This window comes from Furipterus horrens, unplaced genomic scaffold, assembly GCF_987537825.1.
Source record: "Furipterus horrens unplaced genomic scaffold, mFurHor1.1.pri manual_scaffold_8, whole genome shotgun sequence".
Classification (NCBI taxonomy): Eukaryota; Metazoa; Chordata; class Mammalia; order Chiroptera; family Furipteridae; genus Furipterus; species Furipterus horrens.
The window spans coordinates 71,694,246-71,722,206 of record NW_028327178.1 but is presented as its reverse complement, the minus strand read 5'-3'; the positions used below and the strand labels follow the sequence as shown (position 1 = coordinate 71,722,206).

Genomic DNA, 27,961 nt, shown 5'->3' with positions numbered 1-27,961 from the left:
AGTAGATGAGGTAGGCAGGGTAAAATAATTTTAAAATAATACTACTTAGGGGTGTATTTTAAAGATAGCCACTCTACCTTATCTAGCATTTATGCTAACCTTGAATAAACGACATGTTCATGCAAAATAAAATTCTACTTTATAAGAAGAGTAGCAGTTTGCTAGGAAAAGCATATTCTTATTAGGAAAAGATGTGAAGACATCTCTCTCTCTTAAGTGCTATTTTACTTGTTAAGTCTTTTGGCTACACCACTACATGCTTTTTCAGCTTCCTTATCACTGGGACAGGTATTAGTGAACTCGTCCCTACTATAAGCATTATTTAAATATCTCTGGATGCCAGTCATTCCTTTCGGATATCAAAGTTGTGATTTTTTTTGGCCACCACCTTGACAATGTGCAGTTTGGGCAGCAGGTTGCAATCAGCCAATGTCATTTCACTGCAATCAAGAAATTTACATGCAGAAAACTTAAAGTCCTCCATATTATTCTCACCATTTTATCAGGGAGGGGAGAATTCAGATATTCACCGAGTTTCTGCAGTGTTTTCAAGAGACCCTTCTCCAACGGTTCGTTAGCTTCTGGCCTTGAATTCTTAATATATGCAGAGAATTTGGCAAAGATGTCCATTCCAGCAGTGTTTGATTCTGGGTGTTTTGGTGAAAGCTTTAAGTACTTGGGAGTGCATAAGGCTTCAAGAAATTCTTCAATCTTATTTACATCCGTTTTGATTTCATTGTTGAAAGTTAAAAATGGTGGGTGGATCCTAGGAGCCAAGTTCTGCAGGGTCTACAGGCTTCCTTTTCAGGTCAACAGTTGCGACACTAAATGCAGCTCCTTTGAGCCAAAGAATTGTGAAGAGCCTCTGGGAAAAGGGGGCAGTTTCTTATGCATTCACCATCACTGCCAGCCTTGAGGAGTCAGCCAGGTCAGTGGCATCAACCATGCCATGGCCAGCAGGGCTGGGTTCTGCAGACAGTGGTAGCAGCGGCTGCTTCTGCACTGGGGGCACTCTGGTGTGGGCTCTGGTCACACTGCCCCTTCTTTAAGTCCTGGCTTCGAGCTCCTCAGCTCCTCAGCACCACCTCACGCCTCAAACGCAACTCATTCAATTTTTAATTGAAATAATTATTGCTTCAGCTGTATTTCTGCTGTTGAGACCTTGTGTGGGGTTTTGATTATCTAAATACTTTCCTTACTTCTGGAAAAAAAGCATGAAAAATGGGATGGGGGAATGGAGTTATTTTAAATGGGCAAATTAAATGATCGGGTAAGAACAGAGACCATCACTAATGATCTGGTGTGAGCTCCCTCTGAATCATTATTAGCCTTTCCTGTTTTTATTTCTGTGCCACTTCTCTTGGCTTCAAGACAAATCATCATACAAGAAAAACAAAAGTAACTCTGTATGTAGCATGAAATGATAATTTAGCCCTGACTAGTGTGGCTCAGAGGATTGAGTGCCCACTTTTCGAACCAAGGGGTCGATTCCCAGTCAGGGCACAGGCCTGGGTTGCGGACCAGGTCCCTACTTGGAGGTGTGGGTGAGTCAACCACACATTGATGTTTCTCTCCCTCTCTTTCTTCCTCCCTTCCCCTCTCTCTAAAAATAAAATAAAATAAAATTGAATTAAAAAATAAGTTTATTTTTTATAGAATGTTAATTTAGAGCCAACTCCTTTGGGAAAGCTCCAGGTTGAAGGCCCTGCAGTTGTCACCAGGTAGTTCTTGCATTTGAAAGCTGCAAAGAAACTTTAGAAGGATAGCAGTGTACCAATCCTCAGTGGAAAGTTGTCACCAATATAAACAGCGAGCAACAAACACAAAAGTCTCCAACTCCAACTACTATATTTATAAATAATTAAATGTAAGCATGGAGGACTTATCCTTCCTGGGCAGTGTCATAATTTTTTTAATATGCTTTATTGATTATGCTGTTAACAGTTCTCCCAATTTCTTTTCACTTTGTCCCCCTCCACCCAGTGACGCCCCTTCCTCCAGCTGTCCCCCCCACTTTGTCCATGCCCATTGGTTGTGCATATAGTTCTTCCTAGCTACTCCACTCCCTCCTACTATGCTTCTTAATTCCTCTACCATCTCCCTCACTTTGCCTGCTTCTCCCTCCCAGCTGACCTCCCCCCAATATGCTCCTCTTACCTATATAATTCTTTTCCCACTCTTGTGGCCTACTTAGTTTGCCTTTGTTTCGATTCCCTAGCTTCTGTTGTTGGTTGTTGTGATACAGTTTTCATTTTAATGATCATAGTTTTGATCCTCTTTCTCCTAAACAAGTCCCTTTAACATTTCATATAACAGTGGTTTGGATCTGATGAACTCCTTCAGTTTTACTTGGTCCTGGAAGCACTTTCTCTGCTCTTGTATTCTGAATGACAGCTTCACTGGATAGAGTAATTGTGGTTGTAGGTTTTTGCTTTTCATTACTTTGAATATTTCTTGCCAGTTCCTTCTTGCCTGCAGAGTTTCTTTTGAGAAATCAGCTGATAGTCTTATTGGAACCCCTTTGTACATAATTCTCTTCTTCTCTCTTGCTGCTTTTAAGATTCTCTCTTTATCCTTAATTTTTGACATTTTTTATTATAATGTGTCTTGGTGTGGTTCTCCCTGGGCCCAGTCTATTCGGAACTCTCTGTGCTTCCTGGACCTGTAAGTCTATTTCCTCCCCCAAGTTCGGGAAGTTCTGCTTCATTATTTTTTCACATAATTTTTGAATTTCTAGTTCTTCTTCTTCACCTTCTGGCAACCCTATGATTCAGAAGTTGGCCCGCTTATAGCTGTCCCATAGGTTTCTGAGCCTCGCCTCATCTTCCTTACTTTTCATTTCCTCTTTCTGCACTGGTTGACTGTTTTTTTCTTCCCTATGTTCCGATTTGTTGGCTTGATCCCTGGTTTTCTGTGGGCAACCACTCCTCATAGTTTAGGGAATTGTAGCCCCAGCCTGAGCATGACTGCCACCAGTATGCCGGCTGTGCTTGTCTTTAAGTCTCAACATAAGGCTGAGTATGGAACATAACTGATAACCATTCAGAGGGTTGCCAGGGGAATTAGATTACAGAATGCTTATTATGCTCATTATGCTTTAGAACTTGCTTTGCTTTCTTTATCATTAATGTAACATAAACAATCTCTAGCAAGGAGTGTATGAAACCGTGCACCTGGTCAAGATGTTTTAGAGACCGTGACAGACCAGCTCACAGTGACCCCTGTATTGGTACATGTAACCTGTTACTGTCAAACGACTGAATGTTACTGACGATTTATGAATTTTGACCTTGTCTCTCTCATATGTATCCTTCTCAATAAAAGACATAAGGGATGAAGGTTTAGCTGCTGTTGTCCACTAGAGAGAGCAATCACCTTCATTCCCCCAGACATAATGAAATGTCCTGGGTAAGTTTGTTCCACCATGGTCACGAAGCCTCTGCTGGAGAGAGCAACTTCCAACCGAGCCTAGGGTGTGTGAGGCACCTCCGCCATAGTTTTCTTTCCCTCGCCACTAGTTTCGCATGTGTTTTTGCTCATGTCAGCAGAACTAGCCTTCATTCCTCCCCTGTCTTGTTTAAGATTTGCTGTTAGGTCTGTAAGCATTCATATAACCAAAGCTCTGAACTGTAACTCAGAAAGATTTCCTATCTGCTGACCCATTAGATCAGATATTTGCTGGCTGGTCAGCTGTGTCACCAGGATCTCTATCATGATCTGTGCCATCCTGACAGTTTAGTGTTTACCTTTGCTTCCTGTCACACCTCCTATGCTACAGGCTGTGGCGTTTTGTGTGGGGGCGTGGGTCCAGGATGGATTCCTGCTGTTCACTCTCTGCTGAGAGACCGGGAGCCTCCTCCCCCATCCCCATGCCCTCCGGCCCTCACAGTCCGTGGCAATGGGGGTCTGTCTTCCCAATGCTGGAATTGCAAGCTGACAGGTTTGGTCTGCAGCTAGGGGTGCTCCCCAGGTGCTTCTTGCCTCCCCTTAAATACGGGTGTCTGTGCTTATCGCTGTCCCACTGCTGTTGCTACAGCTGCCACCACCAGCACAGCTTGACCTCTCTGCCCTGGCTTCGCCCCTCCTACCTGTCTGGATGAGCACCACTTGTTTATAACTTCATACTCTGGACTTTCATGTAGCTTTATGTTCTGGAACTTCTGGTTACTTCTGGTTTTGCGGTACTTGTATTCCTTCTTAGTTGTGGAGGGAGATGGAGCATGTCAGTCTAGGCCTCCATCTTGGCTGAAAGTCATAATTTTTAATATGTAAAGAATTCAAGGAAAAAGAACAACCTTCACCTTAACACAACAACCATTTACATCGCTGTATAGTCTATTAAAATTCCAGTGATTGTGGTTACAGAGGTTTTACTCAACTATAATCTAGTCATTTAATTTTAGTCTACTTATTGAACTATCACTCTATTATTTACAAGTTTTCACGTACTTATATAATATTACTTATCAATTTGTAGTTGGGTATTACCGATATTACTAGTTTCTTTCAGTTGTTGCAATTCTAAACAATGCTGCTCTGAACATCTTGTGGTTTGAGTTTTGCCACAGTCTGTATTCCCAAAAGTGAGATAAATAAATGTGGGGAAGAACTTAATGCCTGGTAAGACACGATCATAGTTCCAGGTTGGAGGTCAAGAATTTGAATTGCAAATACTAATAGATCACTAGTCCCTACAAAACGGTGGTTGGACTTGGGAAGCTTGCCCATCCTTAACATTTCCATCTGTGTGAGAGGCAGTTAAAACAAAAAATAGCTAAAAAATTAGTTCAAACTATAAATAGTTGGGGAGGGAGTAATTCGGGCGTGGTAACTAGGAGCTGCCCTTTGGAGTCTGGGCCGACGAGTGGGCCTCAAGCAAAGGGGATCAAAAAGTTGACCAAGCCCACAGGCCCAAATGGCGGTGTGGAGAAAAGAGCACTCCCACTGACTCTTTGCCACACGGATCTGGAACGCCGTCTGGTCTCAGCCCTAGCCCACCAAGGGCAATCAGAGACTCTCTCCTTTTCGGCAGGACTGCTGGAGATCCCCCTCCTCCACCACCTGTGGCTATTCGAACCCAATTAAGACCCCCGCGGTACCTCTGCAGTCCCCAGCCAGGAAACGCACCTCTCACTAGCCTCCGGATTTCTCCTTCGCCAAGGTCTCGGTTACCAGAGACGCTGCGAGCCCCGCCCCGCCTATTGAAAGCTAAGCAGGTAATTGGCGGAAACCCGGCTTCCTAGCAACCAGCTCCGTCGTGACGCTTGATTGGAAGAGTGGCACCGCCTGAAGCTCCTTTCCTAGGGCTTCACAGTAGACATCCAAGAATACGCCTTCACAGAAGTTGGAAGATGCTAAAAAGTGGCGTCTCAACTCAGAATGAGTGAACCAGGCTCGTTCGTCCTAAATGCATTAACATTCTGGAAAACAAGAATAAGAGAATGCAGTGAAGCCGGTGAGTGAGGCAGAGCAGGCGTGGTTTGGCCACCTCAAGCAGTCAGACAAGGAAGGACCGGCTGCGACACGAGGAAGAAGGCCCGTCACCCAGGCCTCGAGCTCTCTGTTAGTTCTTCGTTTCTCCCGTTCGCTATCTGGCCACTGTGTGCGTCTTTTCCCCTCAGAGTTGGGAACTGCGCCCTCATGGCTGAGGTGAAGGTGAAGCTGCAGCCGCCGGACGCCGATCCGGTAGAAATAGAAAACAGGTAAATCAGTGGGTGAGGCTTTGTTCCCGGCTCGGGAGCCCCGCAGGGGGCGGGTCGTTTGGGCAGCCGGCTCTTTGGGGACTTTTGGGAGCTACTGGAACAAGTTCAGTGAGCGCGCAGGAAGGGGGTTGCCGGGTTTGGACTTGCCTTTCACCCCTGCAGAGCAAAACTCTTAAGATGTTCAAAACGAATTTGACAACTTGCCACTTTGTGTAGCTCTCCCGATGCTGTTCGGGAAATTATGTGCAGCCTTCCTCAGTTAAGGTTGATCGACACTCCGAGAAAAGACGGCGATTTTACCGTCGTACTTTAGGATATGTGTTGAAGATCGCTCTTGTCGTTATGGGAACTCCTACTACGGAACGTTTGGGCGAAGTTAGGGTGCAGTTGATTACAAAGCAACATTAAGCCAAAAATGGTTTCCTCTTGCAATTTAAGTCAAGATTGTAGGGCATCCAAACAAAGCCTTTCGCGATTTTGTATTCCCTACTGCTATTTTTAGGTTACCACATAGTTTTCAAAGACTCCAACTTTCATGATCTCATGACAAGGTGAAGATTTGGGCTTATTTTTGTTTGGTGGGGATAATTCCAAAAGCTGTCCCCAGTTGTGGTGAATTGTCATGAATTTTGGCCTTGCACCAGAAGTATGTCTTGCCTCCTGCTTGTAAACTTATGGCTGTCCAATGCACTATATCTTAATTTTGTCATACTTGTGTCTGAGAAAATTGAAGTTGCAGTATTAATATTTTTTCAGTGTTTTCATTTGGTTTTTGTTCTAACTTAAAGTTCATATTAGAGAAAAATATTTCCATTAAACAATGATAATGTAAACATGTATTTTGAAAGCTTTGATTTAGAACCATCATAGAATCCCAGCCTATCTGCCAAATGGGAAAAGAAGACACAATTTCAAATTGTCCTGCTAATATTTTCCCCCACTGTCCCTTGAAATGGTACAAACATGAATAATGTCATTAATGTCTTTGTTCTTAGGATTATAGAATTATGTCATCAGTTCCCTCATGGAATCACAGACCAAGTAATTCAAAATGAAATGCCTCATATAGAAGCTCAGCAGCGGGCAGTGGCAATCAATAGACTGTTGTCTATGGTAAGGTGAATTCAACTACTTAATATAATTGTTTAAATTACCATTGTCATTCCTTCCTATTATTAGTCATAAAAGCATTGTAAGATGTGCTAGGTTGTGACTGGTAAGATTCTAAACCAAGAAACAGCTCAGCCTGCCTAAAATGAGGAGAGAGAAGATAATTATTAATTATTTTGCAAGACAAATTATTTTGTTTAACTGTTGTATTTGTTAACCTAAGTATCATTAAGCTACATAGGCAGGCGGAGGCTGGTGTGGGGCTGTTGCTCAGCAGACCCAGTCCCAGCTACCACGCGCCACCTGGGTGTCTATGTGTTCCATGGGCAGCAGAGGGGGCCACAGTAACAGCACGGAGCAGCACAACGAGCTGGAGGCTCTAGTCTATCTACCCTGACTCCTTTATGGGCCCTGGATAGTTGCAGTCCTGTCATGTTCCCTCTTACCAGCAGTACAGCTGTGCTGTGAGGATGTTAAGGGGATGAGTGAAGAGGGTTTGAGAGTGTCACTAACTGGTATTGTCAGAAAGTCCTCCCAGTTTCAAACATTACTGTTACATCTGAGGCTGGAAAAAATGATGAAACTGTCCAGACTACCCTCAAGTTTACATACAGCGAGATACCCAGATGAAGCCCCTCTTTATGAAATGTTCTCCCAGGAAAATCTGGAAGATAATGATGTCTCAAGTATTTTAAAATTGTTAGCATTACAGGCAGAAGAAAACCTTGGTATGGTGATGATCTTTACTTTAGTAACAGCTGTGCAAGAAAACTTAAATGAAATAGTGGATCAAATAAAAACTAGAAGAGGAGAAGAAAAGAAACAAAAAGAGGCAGAAGAAGCTGAAAACAATTATTTTATGGCACTCCTGTTACAATTGAGAATTTCTTAAATTGGAAAGCCAAGTTTGATGCAGAACTCTTGGAAATGAAAAAGAAATGAAAGAACAAGCAGGAAAAAATAAATTAAGTGGGAAACAGCTATTTGAAACAGATCATAATCTTCACACATCTGATAACCAGGTCTTGGAGGATGCTGGAAACAATGTGGAGGTAGATGAATCTTTGTTCCAGGAAATGGATGACTTGGAGCTGGAGGATGATGAGGATGACCCAGACTACAATCCTGCTGACCCAGAGAGTGACTTGACCAATTGATGGCTTATCCCCATCTGCAGGGAGGCTTGACTGCCACAGTATCTGTGGCGGTGCTGAGAGGGTGTTGATTTTCCTTCCTTTTTTCTTATGAAAAAGTAATTTTCAGGAGAATATTCTGAAAGCGTTCATCAATGAAATTAACCCTTTGAATGCCATGCATAATTCAAAATTTGGATCAACATGAGAAAAAATTATATTAATATATAACCTGAGATACAAAAACAGAGAACAAAACATAAAATACTAATTATTCCATTGTTATTTACATGTATAGCCATTGAAAAAAGAGTCGCTGGGAGCAACACTGGCACTTTTGGTAAATTTGTCAGTGTCACTCACAGCAACATTGGCACTCAAAGGGTTAAGGAAACTGACAGAGTTTCAAATATAAAATGTCCAATTCCTCTTATTGGTAGGAAGAAGGTCACGTATTTAAAATGATGTAGTGTTGAAGAGAGATCTGTCTATAACTCCAGACTTGAAGGTAGACTGCAGCTGTGCCCAGGTGTGGATCTGTACACAAGGAATTCGAATACCTCAGAATTTCTATGCTGGAGACAGTGGTGGCTTTTGGATTCTAAGTGTTGTCATTCATGTAAAATATTTTTATAAGACTTAGGTGAATAAAGCATTAAACCTCCTAGCCTTTGGGCATGATAAATATAAGTCTTAACATAACCAGAAGCTCATGTAATAGAAGTAAAATGGATGTTGGTCCTTTAGTAGTATTTGAATCAGAACAATCTGTGGGAGTTATTAAAGTGTGTCCTTCCAGGCCCTTCTCAGTTTAAGTTAATAAACACTGAGCTTCAATCTGAATATATTAAAACAGTGAAACCTCGAAAAAATAGAAAAAGATAAATAAAGGTACATAGGTGTAGTCTTTACTCACTTTCTGTTTGCTTCCTACTGGTGTTGGGACATTCCCTATGAAATATATCCCCCTAACTTTTCTGTGAATCATCACAGAGCCAACTTATTAGGGTATCATTCTCCACCATCTCACATTGGGCATTTCAAGAGGCAGGAATGAGTCTAGTTGAATGTTAGTGGTGCTAGGCCTCTGGGAGGAAGCACAGGCCCTGCCCCAAGTGATAGTGGATTTTTTTCAGTGAAGCCCTTCTACCTGCTCTTACCTCTTCTGTTCTCCTGGGGCCCTAATATCATTCTCCTCTGCTGTCCAAAAACACCCCACCTAGTGGTACCCATTGCTCCAGATTTACCTCCTTCCTTTCCTTTATCATAAAAATTTCCCTGTCCTGAAAGCATTTCAGTTGGCTTAGTAGCAATTAGGTAAAAGATTTCTATACTAAGGACTCATCTGAAAGCTGTTATGCTTTTTAAATCTATTGGATTTCTAAGGGCTCTTGATTGAGGACAGGCAAAGTTCTGTCAAACTGTTCCTTCAACATTCTAGCTCAGGGGTAGGCAAACTTCTTTTATAACGTGCCAGGTAGTAACCCTGACCAGTATGGCTCAGTTGGTTGAGTCTCATCCCGCAAAGCGAAAGGTTGCTGGTTTGATTCCTGGTCTGAGCACATGCCTCGGTTTCACATTCTGTCCCCAGTTCGGTCTCTGATGAGATGTAACCGATGATGTTTTTCTCCCTCTTTGTCCCTCCCTTCCCCTCTCTCAAAAAATAAATAAATAAAATCTTTTAAAAAATAAGTGCCAGATAGTATATGTTTTAGGCTTTGTGGGCCATGTGGTTTCTGTCACAATAGATCAACTCTTCAAGAAAATAGCTATGGTCCACACCTAAACAAATGGATATGGCAGTGTCCCAATAAAACTATTTGTATAAACAATCAGTGGCCTAGATTGCTGACACTTGTTTTAACACCAGGAGAAAGGACTGTTGATACTTCCTAGTCTATTGATGATGATGGTCTTCAGCTTCAGGAAGGATAGAGGAAAGGATGCTGGGAGATTGTGGCAATGGAAAATGTTTTTATCCTTTGACTACCCTTTCAACCCTTCCCTTTCTGTCTGACAATCATCCTCAGTACCTTCCTCTCTTCCATCACCTCTGTAATGGATTCCACCTACTGCCAGTCCTATTGGCTTATAGGCTATAGGCAGTGGTGGCTATTGAAGAATTTTAAGCAAGAATGTAATTATTAATAAGTCACAAAGAATTACTGATTTTAGCTCTTAAATAAGTCTCAAATTTGTCCCCCTGTTTACATTCCTACTACCCACGTGTGTTCAGGCTCTTGGCTTTTACCTGGACTATTACAGTGCATCATAAATGGCTTTCCTGGCTCCATCTACCTCAGAGCAGATAGCCTGAACTGCCTTAAATACAGATCTGACCAATTCACTTACCTACCAGAAATGCTTCTTTCAGTACTAAAGATTCAAGTCCCAACTCATGGATTGAGCACATTGAACCCCTGCCTTCCTTACCTGATTCATCTTTTGCCACCATCTTAACCTCAAAAGTTAGGTTTCAAATGGAAGATTCTTTTTGGTTTCCTGCTACATTATGCTCTTGCATGCCTCAGATCCTTTGCTTATGCAGTCTTCCCTGCTTAGAAGGGAAGTCCCTTCCTTTCTTCACAGACTGACTGAACCTCATGATTTTTCAAGATTCAGCTCTGCTATTGTCTCCAGGAAGCCTCCCAAAATCCCCAGATTGGACCAAAGCTACTTCTCTGAGAGCCCATCTCACCCATTACTCAAAATCTATATATGTTTTTGTTTTTATTGTTTTTAGCCTCACCCCAGGATATGCTTATTTTAGAGAGAGGGGGATGGAGGGAGAGAGAGAGGGAGAGAAACATTGATGTGAGAGAGAAGCATCAATCAGTTGCCTCTTGTACACAACCCAACCACGGACCAAACCTGCAACCTAGGCATGTGCCCTGACAAGGAATCAAACCTGCATCCTTTCAGTTTATGGGACGATTCTCCAACCACCTGAGCCACACAGGTCTGGGCACTTAACTCTCTCAACGCCAGCCAGATGATACTGATGTTAGGTGTATGATTCTCTTTTAGAATTCATGTTTATACCTCCAAACAACAGTCATAGACTAGTGTTCATTAAATATTCTTAGGTTAAATTAAATGACTGAATGAATTGAGTTTTGTGGTTCAGTTTTGCCACTTAGTGGAGTCAGTGGGGCAGGGTTAAACCATAGGTAAACCCGTTTTCAAGTCACGGGTCTGCCCAGTCTTAGCCATGGCTTCCCCATACTGCCAGAAGCCCAATGGTACAGCCATCAGGGTGCACCTAGGTTCAGACCCAAGGAAATTCAGAAGCATATTTCAGACATGCTTTATTTTACTTTTGACTTGTTATAGAAGAACAAAGCTGCAGGTCTTTTATTCATTGGTTGACGTTTCTGCCTAATTTTCATGTAACAGTAGAAATCACATATCAGTAAATGTCACTATTAACTTTGTGATTTTTATTTAATCATCATGTGATAGAATATGCATGTTAGCCTTTATTTGAACTTTATATTATATAAATTATATTTTGTTTGTATTATACTTATTGAATTTATTTTAATTTTAATATAGACTTCTATTATTCTAAAGCTACTTGTTTATAAACTTTATGCATTGATTATATAACCAAGTCGGGATCTAGCATACAGGTAATTGTTAGATATTAATGTTTTAGGAAATGATGAGATAAAGAGCTAAGTTTTTAAAAATGCACTACATGTGATAGGTAGGTAAAACTAAAATCTCAGGTGTGGAAATGACAAGTAATAATGAAAAGTAGGATATTTTAGTCTGTAAAACATTAAAGAATGCATTGACATTTGTCATTGGATCTGATATATCCACAAAGCAATTAACTGCTATTTTCTTTTTAAAAATTTAGGGTCAGTTGGATCTCTTAAGGAGCAATACAGGCCTTTTATACAGAATAAAGGATTCTCAGAATGCTGGGTAAGCACCAAATTATATCATTTTAAGAAAACTTTAATTATTATAAAAATAACATATGCTTTTGAAAAAAAGCCAATACAGAATAGCATAATATAAACCTCCCTGCCTCCTATTTTGAATTTCATTTCCCAGAGATAACTGTTGTTTAATATATAAAGATGCTTATATATTTATATATAATCTCTTTTAAACAAAAATGGAATCATGCTATCCATACTGTTTCTTTTCTTAAGATTTTTTTTTTTTTTTTAAGAGAGGGGAAGGGAGGAGGAAAGGGAGAGCAACATCAATCAGTGTCTCTTGCATGCCCCCAACCAGGGACCTGTCCCACATCCCAGGCATGTGCCCTGACTGGGAATTGAACCGGCGACCTTTTGATTTTGGGGACCATGCCCAGCTCACTGAGCCACACCAGTCAGGGCTAGTAGCCTTGCTGTTTTGCAACTTCTTTTTTGTTTTGTTTTGTTTTTGTTTTCACTTGTCTCGTTTTTTAAGGTAAGCCCTTCTTTTGGTAAATAAGTCAATGTAATGACCTTGTCTGGTATTTCATTTAAGTAGTTATGTAGATTATTAGATTATCCTGTACCTCTTTGCCTTTTTAATTCTACTTCATTCCCCTGCAGTAAAATGAAGGGATCAGATAACCAAGAAAAACTAGTATATCAGATCATAGAGGATGCAGGAAATAAAGGTAAGCATATGAAGGAAGAAGCAAAAAAAAACATTGACTTTAAGACTAGATATAGAGACTGAGGTCTTGTTTTCACAGGGTATGGAACAGTGCAATTTATGTACAAAGGAGAGGAAAATATACATGCATAAGGAGTGGGGGAAAAGTAGTTTTACAATTGTGAGTACGCACAACAGTTTATTCTTGTATTATTTATTAATTATTGTATTCTTTTCTATACGAACAACTGTAAACCTACTTTTACACCACCGTAAAGGAGGCAGGAATTAGATGACTGTGGGTAGGGCTGGAAAGAAAGTTCTGAATATTGAACCACATGAATGTATTAGCGACTCAAAATAAATTAAAACTTAAGTTTCTTTTTCTTTTTTTATTTTATTTTTATTTTTTATTTTTTTAAGTATATTTTATTGATTATATGGTTACAATAGTTCCAATTTTTTCCCCTTTGCTCCCCTCCACCAAGCACCACCCCAGCAACACCCACAAGTCCATGCCCATGGGTCGTACATACAAACTCTCCTGCTTCACCCTTTCATATATTCTTCTTCATTTTTTTAATAAATAAATGATTAATTATTTGAACAATAAAAAATAACAATCCCTCCCTCTCAGACTTAAGACCCTTTATAATCTTATAAAGGACAATGGGCGAGGGTATCAAGCTCCTCTAGCTGCTTTGAGCTGGACATGGTCGTCGTCCTACCTACCCTTGGTTCCAGAAATCCATAATAAGAGTGGGGGTGCAGAGGGGAGGGTGGCCTTCCCACATGAAGAAGGGTCGTGCAGACTCCAGGTCAGTTGGCTATCCCCGGACAATGGCGTGCTTGGTTTAACAGACTGGCATCTTTGTTGTATTCTGGGGGCAACAGATTTGGCAACAGGGTTAAGAGACATCATCATAACCACTAGATAACAGAAGGCAGGGATTAATTTTTCAATGTCTCACATTAGGGGAAAAAAGGGCTTCTTTGGAGGAAGGTGTGCCAGGCACATCTCAACTGTACAAAACCCTTTTGCCCAATATACTTAGTTTGGGCTGAGGGAAATATTTTAGGTTTCCCCCCCTCTCAGACCTCTGGGCCCTTTCTGTCCAAGCAATTAGGATAGAAAAGAGAAACCCGTTTTAAAGTGAAGCCCACAGACCACCCCATACTTCACCAACCCAGCCACTTAGTTCAGCCAGACCATTGAGTCTCAGGAGGCAGCGCTGCAGACAGGATTAAGTGAGGCCTATACATATAGACAATCACTCAGGTAATGAGATCATAGGCTTATGCCCTTTGAAAACAGAAAACACATGTTAATTTATGTAACATAACCCACAAACAAGTCTCTAAATCTGTAAGACTGTCTTATTGGAAAGACATCAGTTGCAAGGCATTTGACATTCTTCTTGCCTGTAAATTGAACATCTTTGATGATACCACAGACATAGTTTAACTTTCAAATGAAACCATATTTTAAATGAAAAGAAACTTTAAAGACGGTTAGCTGCACTACTTTATAGTCTGCCACTGAGCGTTGTGATTTTCCTTGAATCGCGATTTTTCTCCCTAAGATTACCCTCCTTGTCATTAAAGGGACTGCATTAAGTCCATTTTTAATTTATCCTGTCATTTGCCTAAACACAACAAGAGCAGCAAATGATCACTTATGATCTTTAGTTCTGCTTTGCTGGAACTTAAGGAACATATAGAGTGACCTTCAGTCTGCCCTTCAGGGCACAGAAGCTGAGCCACATACCTGGCATTCAGCCTTGCCTGTACACACCTGTCCTTTCCAAGTCTTTCTGGTTTTTCATTGTGCCTTAAGGTCCCTTCTAGCCATTTTTCAGGAAAACAACCTTCATTCCTTCCCTGGAAAGATTGCTGTGTACCACACAACCAACCACAGTACCAGGCCTTTTATCTCACGGGCTTTTATTACCTTTGAAAGTCATTCCCAGTTCCTCAGGGCTTTTTGGTAACAACCAGCGCCCAAGCATGTCTCCTTTAGGCATGACATTCCAGTCAACGTCTTGGTCAAAAAAGCCTCTGTTAACAACTGGTCTTATTAGTTTTATGCAAAGAAATTATGTCATTACTTACTTCTTTAGAATGCCAAACTGGAGGGATCAGATAGGGAGAAAAATATACAGTGTGAAGGTAAATCCTTGTCCTTCTAATATTCACTGAACTGGCATTTCCATTCTTCATATTTTCATTTTTCCCCCCACTAAAAATTTTTTTGTTTGTTTTTCCATTACAGTTGTCCCACTTTTTTCCCCCTCTTGCTTCCCTGTACCCTGCCCCCCCCTTCTCCCACATTCAGTCTCCACCCAGTTGTCCATGTCCGTGGGTCATTTATACATGTTCTTTGACTAGACCCTTCCCCTTCTTACCACTTCTCTCCCTCCCGCCACACCCCTTGGTTTTTTTTTTTTTTTTTTGGTTTTTCAATTACAGTTGTCCCCTTTTCCCCCAATTTCTCTCCCCCACCCAACCCACCCCCTCTTCCACAATCATATCCCTCCCAGTTGTCCATGTCCATGAGTCATTTATACGGGTTCTTTAACTAAACCCTTCCCTTACTTATCCCCCTTCTCTCCCTCTCCCCTCCCCCCTATTGACTGCTATTCTGCTCTTTGTTCTATTTAGTTCCTTTGTTTGTGTTGTTCTTTAGTTTCCTGTATTAGGTGATATATGGTATTTTTCTTTCTTTGCCTGGCTTATTTCACTAAGCATAATTCTCTCTCGTTCCATCCATGTTGTTGCAAATGGCAGGAGTTCCTTCTTTCTTTCTGCTACATAGCATTCCATTGTGTAAATATACCACACTTTTTTGATTCACTCATCTACAGATGGGCACTTAGGTTGTTTCCACCACTTAGTTATTATAAACAGTGCTGCAATGAACACAGGGGTGCCTAAGTTCTTTTGAATTGGTGTTTCAAGATTCTTCGGGTATAATCCTAGTAGTGGAGTCGCTGGTTCAAAAGGCAGTTCCATTTTTAATCTTTTGAGGTAATTCCATAGTGTTCTCCATAGTGGCTGCACCAGTCTGCATCCCCACCAACAGTGCAGTAGGGTTCCCGTTTCTCCACATCCTCGCTAGCACTTGTTGTTTGTTGATTTGTTGATGATGGCCATTCTGACTGGTGTAAAATGGTATCTCATTGTGGTTTTTATCTGCATCTCCCTGATGGCTAATGATGTTGAGCATTTTTTCATGTGTCTATGGACCTTCTGTATATCATCTTAGGAGAAGTGTTTGTTCAGGTCCTTTGCCCATTTTTTAATTGGGTTGTTTGTTTTCTTGATGTTGAGTTGTATAAGCTCTTTATATATTTTGGAGATCAGTCCCCTGTCTGTGATATCATTGGCAAATATGTTTTCCCATATGGTTGGTTTCCTTTTCATCTTGCTGATGTTTTCTTTTGCTGAGCAGAAACTCTTTAGTTTGATGTTGTCCCATTTGTTTATTTTTTCCTTTATTTCTCTTGCTTTAGGAGATGTATCCGTGAAGAAATTGTTACGTGAGATATCTGATATTTTCTTGCCTATGTTTTCCTCTAGGACTTTTATGGTGTCACGGCTTACATTTAAGTCTTTGATCCATCTTGAGTTTATTCTCGTGTGTGGTGTAAGTTGGTGGTCTAGTTTCATTTTTTGCAGGTCCCTATCCAGTTCTCCCAGCACCATTTGTTAAAGAGGCTCTTCTCACTCCATTTTATGTTCCTTCCTCCTTTATCAAATATTAGTTGACCATAGACGCCTAGGTTTATTTATGGACTCTCTATTCTGTTCCACTGATCTATATGTCTGTTCTTATGCCAGTACCAGACTGTTTTGATTACAGTGGCTTTGTAGTATTGTTTGATATCTGGTGTTGTGATTCCTCCTGCTGTGTTCTTCTGTCTCAAGATTGCTTTTGCTATTCGGGGTCTTTTTTGGTTCCATATGAATTTATGGAGTATTTGTTCTAGGTCTGTGAAATATGTCATTGGTATTTTAATAGGGATTGCATTGAATCTGTAAATTGCTTTGGGTAGTATGGCCGTTTTGATGATGTTGATTCTTCCCATCCAAGAACATGGTATTTGCTTCCATTTATTTGTATCTTCCTTAATTTCTTTCTTCAATGTTATGTAATTTTCAGAGTACAGGTCTTTTATCTCTTTGGTTAAGTTTACTCCTAGGTACTTTATTTTTCTTGTTGCTATAGTAAATGGTATTCTGCCACCTCCCTTGTTACTGTTAGTCTACTCCTTGTTTTACATACCTCTGGTTCAATTTTCCTCATTTCTTTGTGTTGTTCATTAGTTTCCTGTAATAGGGGACAGCATACGGTATTTTTCTTCCCTTGCCTGGCTTATTTTGCTAAGCATAATTCTCTGTAGTTCCATCCATGTTGTTGCAAATGGTAGAAGTTTCTTCTTTCTTTCTGCTACATAGTACTCCATTGTGTAAATGTACCACAGTTTTTTGATCCACTCATCTACAGATGGGCATTTAGGTTGTTTCCAGAACTTGGCTATTGTAAATAGTGCTGCTATGAAGATAGGAGTGCATAGGTTCTTTTGAATTGGTGGTTCTTTTTTTTTTTTTTTTTTTAAATCCTCACTCTATACTTTGGAAGCCTTATTTTCTTAATCTTTTCTATAAATTGTGGATAATAACATCTGTCTGGTTTTGTAAAAACAAACAAACAAACAAAAACAGATGTGTAGATATCTCTCTGGTTTTGCAAAAAACACCCAGAGATGTGTAGTGCAGTGTGGCAATGTCTGACTAGGTTCCTCAACAGCTATGTAGTTCTTCTGTCTTCGTAGAAGAACTATATCTAGATTAGTGTTATTACAACTTAGGATCTATTTGATCAGTTAGCTTTAACATTTATGATGTAATATGAAACCATGCAATTCTTATATTAGTTAGAAAGTTTAATTAAAAATATTTAAATAGACCTATGAAAAAGCCATTCTGTATTAAAAAAAAAATTCTTCCTATCTCATTATGCTTCTCCGTTGGGAATAAAATTACAGCAAAATATAAAAATATTTTATGTAAAAATTTAAAATTCCATTTTCATTATTTCCTTCTTTGAAAGAAAATCATAGCTTCCTGTGCAGGACTTCTAGTGGCTATAAGAACTATAATCTTCCTATTTTTCATTTCCTCAATAGAGTGTTGTATTAATAATGGACAAAGGTACTCACATAAAGGGCTGTTTAGCTCTCCTTTGAAGATGGCGGTTGACCCACCCCAAACTTGTTTGTTTTTCACATATACAATCTGAAGTGAAATTTACAGAAAATGGGTTGGAGTGCTGGAGTGAATGGAAGAGATGGTATAGTCAAGCACCTCTTAACAGGGATAAGTTCTGAAAATGCCTTGTTAGGTGATTTCATTGTCATTTTGCAAACATCATAGAGTTCACTTAAAAATAGATGGTATAAACCATCCTGGCTGGGTAGCTCAGTTGGTTACAGCATTGTCCCAATAAGCCAAGGTTGTGCGTTCAGTCCCCAGTCAGGGCACATACAAGAAGCAACCAATGAATATAGAGATAAATAAGTGGAACAACAAATTGATGTTTTTCTCTTTTTCTTTCTTTTCCTTTCTCTCAAATCAACAAATAAAAAATAAAAGGAAAGTGGACTTAGATGGTATAAACCTACTACACACCAATTACCAGTTGCTAAATAGAACATATAACATTATTTTTGCATGTTTATGTTACTCTGAGATTCTTTCAAGTCACTTAGTTTTTCCTGTAGCTATATATTAGGAGTATATCCATATGTATTTTGCTAGTTTTGGAATGAGATATAAGCAGTGGGATTATAAACAAAATCCTATAGCTTTCAACTTACTTTATTTTTTTATAGGAATATGGAGCAGAGATATCCGGTACAAAAGTAATTTGCCATTAACAGAAATTAACAAAATTCTAAAGAATTTGGAAAGTAAAAAGCTTATCAAAGCGGTTAAGTCTGTGGCAGTGAGTAATGTTCTCTTTTGTTCTCTCGAATGTTGGTTGTACATATATTGCTCCAAGTATATTTCAGGTTTTTTTTTTTTATTGTTATTTAAGTTATGTTGTGATTTAAAGCAACTGATCAAAAAATGTTTAACAAATGTAGCTCAATGGTTTGGGGGTGCTGCTTGGTTAGATATGGCACTGTCTAGTTCTCTTAGCCCCTCCAGAATCTAAAGCTATTTTATGGAGGACAGAATTTTTGAAATCATGAACATTTTTCCTGGATTTTGTAACACGTAAGAGAATTTACTTCATCCCAGCATATTAAATTATTCATTGAACAACTGTCTGTTGTGTGTTTGCTATGTGCCAGGCACTCTGCTGTGGTGGAGTATCTGTTCCAGCAATACTGTTTCTCCTCCTCATTCCACCCAACCCATCACATCCTTCAGGAACCAGGACTGGGTCCATCAGAAACATCTGCTGCTGACCTCACTGAATCAGGCATCAGAGGAGTCAGGATTCCTCTAGGCTAAAGTTGGCTTGAACATAAATCTTAGTGTTTAACAATTTGCTATTTATGCAATTGGTGCAGCCACTATGGGAAATAGTATGGAGGTTCCTCAAAAAATTAAAAATGGAACTGCCTCATGATTCAGCAGTTCCACTTCTTGGTATATATCTGAAGAAACCCAAACCACTTAATTCACAACAATATGTGCACCCCTATGTTCATTGAAGCATTATTTACAATAACAAAGATATGGAAGCAACCCAAGTGCCCATCAATAGATGGGTGTATAAAAAAGCAGTGATATATATACATTCAGCCATAAAAAAGAATGGAATCTTACCATTGGTGACAGCATGGATAGACCTAGAGTATTATGCCAAGCGAAATAAGTCAGAGAAATACAAAAAAAAAAAAAGATTCTACTTAGTATGTGGAATCTAAAGATTAAATATATGAATAAACAAAACAGAAACAGTCATCAATACAGAGAAGCAATGGATGATTGCCAGAGGAAAGAGGGAATTGGGGGGCTGAGTGCAAAGGTGAAGGGATTAAGAAGTATAGATTTGTAGTTACAGAATAGTCACAAGGATGTAAAGTACAGCATAAAGAATATAATTAATAATGTAATAACTACGTATAGTGCCAGGTGGGTACTTGAAATATTGGGGGATCACTTTGTAAAGTATATGATTGTCTACCCACTGTGCTGTACACCTGAAAATAATATAAACATATTGAATGTCAACTGTAATTGAAAAATAATATTTTTTAAAAGCCAAGAGAACTGCAAAAAGATCTGATATTCATTTAATTTTATTTAGCAACAATATGTATGTCATACCACTGCCTAAGTTAGAACATTATTTCTCTTCCACATTTTTAATGAATAATTTCCAATCTATATAAAGAAAACAATGAATCCCTACATACCCATCACTTAGCCTGATTTTGAAAATTCTCCTACATCTTTATTTTTAATAGCTTTATTGAGGTATAACATATATTATAAAATTAATCCTCTTAAAGGGTATGATTTGTTGGGTTTTAGTGTTTTCACAGAATTATGCAACCATCACACTCTTCTAATTTTAGAAATTTTTATCATCGTAAAATGTGACCCCACTAGCAGTCAGTCCCTAGCCTCCCTACCCCCAGACCCTGACAACCACTACTGTGCTTTCTATCTATAGATTTGTCTATTCTGGACATTTTCTATAAATGGAATTATATAATATATGGTCTTTTGTGTCTGGCTTCTTTCACTTAGCATCATGTTTTTAAGGGTGCAGACTAAAGTAGTATAAATATTCATGAATCCATGCAAATAGATAAATGTTCGAATAAATAAGTAAATGGGGCAGATTAGACAAATCTTTAATGCAGAAAAGTTCCAAATAATTTATGTAGGCACTCCACCCTAAAGGAGGAAGAAAAGTGTAATTCCCAATTCTTATCTGGGCTGTGCATGGTAACTCTTCCAAGGAAAGGACAGGGAAAAAAGTAACTACAGTGAAGAAAAGTGAGAATACCTTTAGCCAGGTAATTAAGGTTAATGTCAACATTGATAAGTCATGACGATGATAGTCAATAATCAGCTGGTGATAATTAAATACCCTTGATATGATGTGATAAGAAGGTCATTTGACCTCTGTGGTCTTTTCCAGACTAATAATTAGAAAAACATCAGACAAATCCCAATTAAAAGACAGCCTACAGAATATCTGACTAGTAAGTCTCAAAACTGGCAAGTTCATCAATGAGACTGAGAAATTGTCCCAACTAAAAATGGCTGCAGAAGACATGACAACTAAATCTAATGTGGTATCTTGGATAGAATCCTGAACCAGAAAAAGGACATTATGGGAAAACTAAGCAAATATGAATAAAGTGTAGTTTAGTTCATAGTAATATATCAATATTGGTTCATTAATTGTAACAGATGTACCCTATTAATAATGTAAGATGTTAATAACAGGGAAAACATTACAAGATAAATGGGAATTCTATACCATTTTTTATAACAATTCTGTAAATTCTAAAACTCTTAAAACATAATTTTTTTTTCCCAAATCTTAGTTTTGGGAGACTGTGAGCTTATACCACATATGCTGTGCATGTTTTTCTCTAGGCCTCAAAAAAGAAGGTGTATATGCTCTATAACCTGCAGCCTGACAGGTCTGTGACTGGCGGAGCCTGGTACAGTGATCAGGATTTTGAATCTGAATTTGTAGAGGTGCTTAACCAACAGTGTTTTAAGTTCCTGCAAACCAAGGTAAGGCATAGTTGAGTAAACAATCATTTACTAAACAGAATATGTTCTGCTCTTGATTTCACTCTATAAATTGTATTCAGAAAACACTAGTATTCTTGCTGAGATTTATGTTTTTACCCTTATAGGCAGAAACAGCACGAGAAAGCAAACAGAATCCAATGATACAAAGAAATAGTTCTTTTGCTTCATCACATGAAGTATGGAAATATATCTGTGAATTGGGAATCAGTAAGGTCAGAACTCAGTTTCTAATTTTAATTTTATTTTTAAAAACTTATTTATCATAGGGATATAATTTACAGTGTATTCCAGGCATATTTGATCCAGACCCTTTTTTTAAGTGACAACCTGTGAACATTGTGCAGAACCCACTTTGAGAAAGTACTATCCTGAACCAGTTAGGCAAAGGTGGTCACTGCCATTGGCATTGTCTGAACTGTGTGTGTTAGAGTTTTGGAGATGGAGCAGCAGAGTGGAGGCCTGGTAGTGCATTTCACTCTCAGAATTCAACAGTCTGTTCTGATAAGTTCTGGGCTTTTTCAGGCACATTTCAACATATGTGATAAGCATAAGTCATCATGTCAGTTGTCATTTATTGGTATTTTCCTTCTTATGAGATGTAAGTGGTGTTATCAGTATCTTTTTTTAAGACCTATACATAAGGAAATTGTATGGGGTGCTTTTCACAAACAGAGAAGAAATTGAAGTGGAAACTTGGACAAGTCATTTTCATTTCCCAAATTTCTGATTTATTTAAAAAAATAGGAATTTTTACTAAAGATTGTTTCATGTCTAAAGTACCATTGTGCTCAAGCATTTTATGAATCTCTATCATGTTCTTGCCAAACAAAATGTTCCTTTACAAGACTTCTAGATATTACTTACAAGAATAAAGATATCAAATGTGTCAAACTCAGTTTGAGGTAAGAGTTCTGTCCCTAGCATGAGTGGTTTGTGCTAACTTGGGACATTGTTCAACTTCTCTGTGCTTTTGATTACTGGCCAGCATAATGCTTCCCCATTTTACTAAGGAATTGTGACCCTACACTGTTTTTAACCCTCTCCAAAGGAATGTCTCCTCGTCCTTTTTGTTCTTTTTCATATATTCCCCTTATAGGTAGAGTTGTCCATGGAGGACATTGAAACCATCTTAAATACACTCATCTATGATGGGAAAGTGGAGATGACTATCATCGCGGCAAAAGAAGGCACAGTTGGCAGTGTAGATGGACACATGAAACTCTATAGGGCAGTCAATCCAATCATCCCACCCACGGGTTTGGTTCGGGCCCCCTGTGGACTCTGTCCGGTGAGTTAGTTTCTTGACTTTTACACCTCCCTGCCACATAACATACCAGCAAAAGCACACCCCAGTTTTCTAACTGTCAGGATTGACCAAGAGCTACTCAAACCTCCTTGTAACCCTAATGACAGACATTTAACGAAAAAATAATTGCCTTACATAAGAAATTTGTGTTTTCTGCTCTTGGCTCTGAAATGGACACTTTTTGACAAGCATTAATCATTTAACCTAAGGAGGGTAGAAGTGAGATTTGTTGAGAATGTGCCATGGCCAGACATGTTTTTTAAGATTTATGTGGTTTCATTTAATACTCCTGTGTCCTTTGGAGCTAGTGGTGTTATTTCCCCTTAAGTAGAAGGGAACTTAGGTAAGAAAGACCAAAGAACATGTAGCTTAGAAGTAAGAATGAGGATTCAAACTCAGACTTAATGTTCTTTCCCTCTCAGCATGCCTCACCACTCTTTTCTTTTCTTCTTTTCTTTTTTAGTATCTTTTAATGATTATGCTGTTACAGTTGTCCCAATATCTTTTTCCTTTGCTCCTCTCCACCCAGCACCACCCCTCCCTCCAGCATTTCCACCCCCCCCTTAGTCCATGTCCATGGATTGTGCATATAAGCTCTTCTCTACATCCCCCTGTCCATTCTGCACCCTCCTACTGTGCTTCTTAATTCCTGCACCATTTCCCTCCTTCCTCCCCTCTTCCCCCTCCCAGCTGACACCCCTACACTTGCTCCCCATACCTATGATTGTGTTCCAACTCTGGTTGCCTGCTTAGATTGTTTTTGTTTTTATTTTTTAGCTTCTGTTGTCAACAGTTGTGATTTTGTTGTCATTTTAATATTCATAGTTTTGATCTTTTTCTTAAATAAGTCCCTTTAACATTTTATATAATAATGGCTTCGTGATGATGAACTCCTTTAGTTTTACCTTGTCTGGGTAGCACATTCTCTGCCCTTCTATTCTAAATAATAGCTTTCCTAGATACAGTAATCTTGGTTGTAGGTCCTTGCCAGTCCCTTCTTGCCTTCAAAGTTTCTTTTGAGAAATCAGCTGGCAGTCTTATAGGCACCCCTTTGTAGGTAATGGCCTTCTTTTTTCTTGCTGCTTTTAAGATTCTCTCTTTATCCTTAGCCTTTGGTATTTTGATTATATGTCTTGGTGTGGTCCTCCTTGGGTCTAATTTGCTTGGGACTCTGTGCTTCCTGGACCTGTATGTCCATTTCCTTCCCTAAATTAGGGAAGTTTTCCTTCATTATTTTTTCACATAATTTTTCAATTTCTTGCTTTTCTTCTCCTTCTGGCACCCCTTTAATTTGGATGTTGGCACATTTAAAGCTATCCCAGGGGTTTCTAAGCCTCTCCTCATTTCTTTTAATTCTTGTTTCCTCCTTCTGTGCTGGTTGACTGTTTATTTCCTCCTTATGTTCCAGTTCGTTGATTTGAACGCTGGTTTCCTTTTCTTCACCTCTAGTTTTGTGTGGGTTTTCCTCTATTTCACTTAGTATAGCTTTCATTTCTTTCTTGTCATGCTTAATACTTTCTGTCAAGTCTGTGAGCATCTTTTATCACCAGTACTTTGAATTGCGCATTTGTTAGTTGGCTATCTCTTCGACTGTTAGGTGCGCTATCTCCTCATCACTTAGTTCTCTCACTGGAACCTTGATCTGCCCCCGTGTTTGGGCTGTACTTCTTTGTCTCATCTTGACAGCTTTCTGTGTCTGCTTCTGTGTCTTAAGTAGAGCTCTCTCACCTGTTATGTTGTAAAAGGTATTCTTCAGTGCTGGTGACCTGTTCCACCATGTTGTGGCACTGTATGTGGGGGAGGGGTCTGAGAGGGAACAATGCCACTTGCTCAGCACTCACCCCTTTTCCAGGCACTTCTCCCCCTGCCTGTACTAAACAAGCAGATTCCGCTGAGAAACAGGCAGTTTCTTCCTCCACCCTACTCCCCACTGGCTTTCAGTCAGATGCAATATGGCTCTATTTTCCCTGGCACTGTAACTGTGTGCTCTGTGGTCTGGTCTGGGACTGGGATTGGTCTGATTTGGGACTAGGATTGCTTCTCCGGTTTAAAATGTATGACTGTGCTTTTCGCTGAAGCTATATTCACTTTGTCTGTAGCTGTGCCACCAGCTGCTGTTGCCAAGCACCGCCCCCCCACAGCTGCTGCCACTGCTCTGCACCCCATTCTCTACATCCAGGATCTGCCCAACCCCCCCTACCTTTCTGGCTGAATATTGCTTCTTTATTTCTTTGCTGACCTTACCTGTAGTTTCGATTTTCTGGATTTTCTGGGTCTTTTTAGTTTTGTAGTGGTCGTAAATTCCTTCTTGGTTGTGATGGGGATACAGTGTGTCTAGCTACACATCCATCTTGGCCAGAAGCACCCTCCAGCACTCTACATTCATTCATTCCCATTTAGATTGTGAGTGTCAACTGTGTGCTACAGTCATTGCCCAAACCCTCATCGTATTTATACTCTTGCGCTGCTAGTCTGTGCTTTATTTCATTAGACCGGCCCTTTTTATACATCTAAGCACTCTATGCCATAGTTTCAGTTTTTAGAAAAAGGCTAGCATATTGGGAATCCTATTCAGCATCCCTTCACAAAAAGGAAGGTAGCTAAACATGAAACATTTGGTTAGTCAAAGTCAAGTTATTCTTAACTTATGTGTAGACATCCCTTCTTGTATTCCTGTGTTACCCACTGATATCCTTTTTCCCATTGGGAAGGTGAACATGATCATCTTAATGCTATAATAAGAGTTCCCATTAACTAACTTATGATCACAGAGCAGATCCTATTACAGTGTGTTTTTAAATATAGTCCCAGTCTCTTTCATTTTGAAAGTTTTGTTTTTAATAGCACTTGAAATAAATAGCCAGGTCTTGGATATTTTGTTAACAGAAATTTGAGTTATAGTTGACATTTAATTTGACATTAACTAATGTAATATTTTAAAACTTCAATTTGAATATAACCTTTTCTCTTTTTTAAAGGTTTTTGATGACTGCCATGAAGGTGGTGAGATTTCACCATCTAACTGTGTTTACATGACAGAGTGGCTTGAATTTTAATAGAGCTATGAACTTTACTGACATTTTGCAAAGGAAGTTACTTTGGGAGCAAATAAATAACTTAATGCAGGATGGAACAACCAATTTCCTTGAAAACAAATTTCACAATAATGGATACAGACTTGCTGCAATGAAAATATGTACTATCTTATCTATGAAGACTAAGTTTATATTGGTAGAGTAGCCAACAGAATATAAAGCAGGTAAGGTGTTAGTAGTGAAATCCATTGTTCAATAAATAAATTATTCTGAAGTTCTGGAGGACAACATCTTCTGAAGTTTTCAAAACTTATGATTGTTTAAGAAAAAAGAAGACAACAAATCCATATTTACCAATGGATAATGGTTAGAGCCTAAACATGCTTGTTTTAAAGTTATGTATTAAGGTCTTTTGGGGAAATTGTTTATATCTGGTTCACTATCACTATTTGTTTTCTCAGTGATTCTACTGAGAAGAAATTAAAACAGGGAAGGCAGGAATAACAGCAGTCTACACAACTTGGGGTGTGAATGAAGGAGAGAGTTGGAACATCCCTTTTCCACACACTATTTCTCTTTATGTCAGAAATATTCTTTCAGAAGAATATGCCACTGTATTTACCTCAAACCTAATGATGACTATTGTCAAGGTTATGTTTTCAATGCATAGATTAATTATCATATTCATATTAAAGGATTCTTTTCACTAGACCTTTGTTAAAGTCTTAAAAGTTCACTCTGACTCAATTTTATTACTAGAATTTTTTCATAGATTCTTATTATTTAACTAAAATTAAAACAAAAAATAACCCATTGTCCTCCATTCACACTTTGTTTTGGGGAGGGGTACCATTCTTCTTTTCTTGTCCCATTTTAGATTTATTTCCTTATTCATTTCTAAAAATCGTGGTGTGACATATCTAAACTGAGCAGAAAGCCATTATAGTTTTCCTCAGTTCTAAAAGCACTTTCAATTCCAGTCTTTAGCCATATAGAAAACACTAGCTTATTTGATATAGTGTTGCACAGAATTTAGCTGGAGGGCTTTTTAGGATCTCAGCTATTTTATTTTCCCTTTTAATTCCATTTAAAATTTTCTATGTCTAGGCCAAAAGTGTGGTGCCAAAAGAAAGGAATTCAAGCTCAGCTACTCCTGAGGCCTGAGTTCAAACACCAGTTTGGAGATACTCTAAGTGGACAAGCATCAGAAGGATTATTTTGAGATAAATGGGATTAGGAAAATCAGCTTAGTAAGCAATTTTTAAGAACTGGATACATTCTGTGGCCAGTTATATAGAATTAGCTTTTTATGACACTAGCTCTTTGAAACAAAGATCACTTTAAGTATTAAAGATATATATATAGATATGATACAGAGAATCTGGGAGTCTACAACTATATGTTTCTCTTCTACCCCCAGTGAGAGTTGGAATGGTAAGAATAATATCTATCCTTCCTGGGACCTGGCCTATTGAAGAGGCATAGTCTTATTTAATAAGGAAACTGAATTTGAAGAGTTAGAATTGGAGAGCAGGAACCAGTTTTAAATCAGTCTTTGCATTATGTCTTGGTAACCAGAGATTGATTTCTTTTTTTTTTTTAATCCTCATCCAAGGACACTTTTTTATTGCTTTTTATAGAGAGAGAAAAACATCAAATGGTTGCCCCTCATGCGTACCCCAACCAGGGATCAAACCCACAACCTTTTGGTCTGTAGGGCAATGCTCCCACCAACTGAGCCACACTGGCAAAGACCAGAGATTGATTTTTAAAGCTTACCATCAATGGCTAAACAAAGTGTCCATCTGTTGCCTCACTAGAATAGAGTCTAAACATTTTTCTCATAGCATGTTCGTTTCTTTTTAAGGATTTTATTTAATGTTTATTCTAATCATAGCATGTTTTAAATTCTGAATTTAACTGAAGGAGAAAAGAGATGATGATTTTAAAATACAGCACTTGTGGTGATAGTTAAATGTATATTTATGTACAAGAGTAAACTTTGACCAAAACAAATAGGTTCTAGACTCAGGACACCAAAAAATCAAAACGGTGAGTGAAGTCCTGATCCTAACAGTTAATTTTTATTTACTATAAGGTATTTTGCTCACCTGAGAATAGATATTCCCTGGAGTCTATCAAGGCGTTGCCATGGTTAATAGTGATCCATAATACAGTCAAACATAATCATGAAAATCTATGATTTGAAGGCTTAAATGAATAGTTTGTATGGGGTTCTTCGTGAAACTACTCTGATCTTAGTTTGGTGGTGAGTAA

The 27,961-nt window shown here is 39.0% G+C and overlaps 2 protein-coding genes and 2 pseudogenes across 2 annotated transcripts in view; 2 read left to right on the top strand and 2 right to left on the bottom strand.

Moving 5' to 3' along the window:
- Window positions 1–5,406, bottom strand: part of DZANK1 (double zinc ribbon and ankyrin repeat domains 1) — a 136,587-nt gene extending 131,181 nt beyond the window's left edge. The window contains exons 1-2 of the mRNA XM_090286005.1: window positions 5,128–5,406; window positions 4,089–4,245 (exon numbers count right to left, since the gene is read on the bottom strand). The gene's annotated coding sequence lies outside the window, so the exon portion shown is untranslated. The remainder of the gene's footprint in view (window positions 1–4,088; window positions 4,246–5,127) is intronic.
- On the bottom strand, window positions 225–5,642 carry LOC150003134 (chloride intracellular channel protein 4-like; annotated as a pseudogene).
- POLR3F (RNA polymerase III subunit F) lies at window positions 5,333–25,966 on the top strand. Its single transcript, XM_090286001.1, has 9 exons — window positions 5,333–5,702; window positions 6,698–6,815; window positions 11,811–11,878; window positions 12,502–12,569; window positions 18,442–18,554; window positions 21,179–21,322; window positions 21,448–21,555; window positions 22,440–22,631; window positions 25,628–25,966. Exons 1-9 carry the CDS (start codon window positions 5,641–5,643, stop codon window positions 25,703–25,705), a joined length of 951 nt encoding a protein of 316 aa, XP_090142127.1. The 5' UTR covers window positions 5,333–5,640; the 3' UTR covers window positions 25,706–25,966.
- On the top strand, window positions 7,450–8,042 carry LOC150003133 (RWD domain-containing protein 1 pseudogene; annotated as a pseudogene).
- Window positions 25,967–27,961: the final 1,995 nt, after the last annotated feature.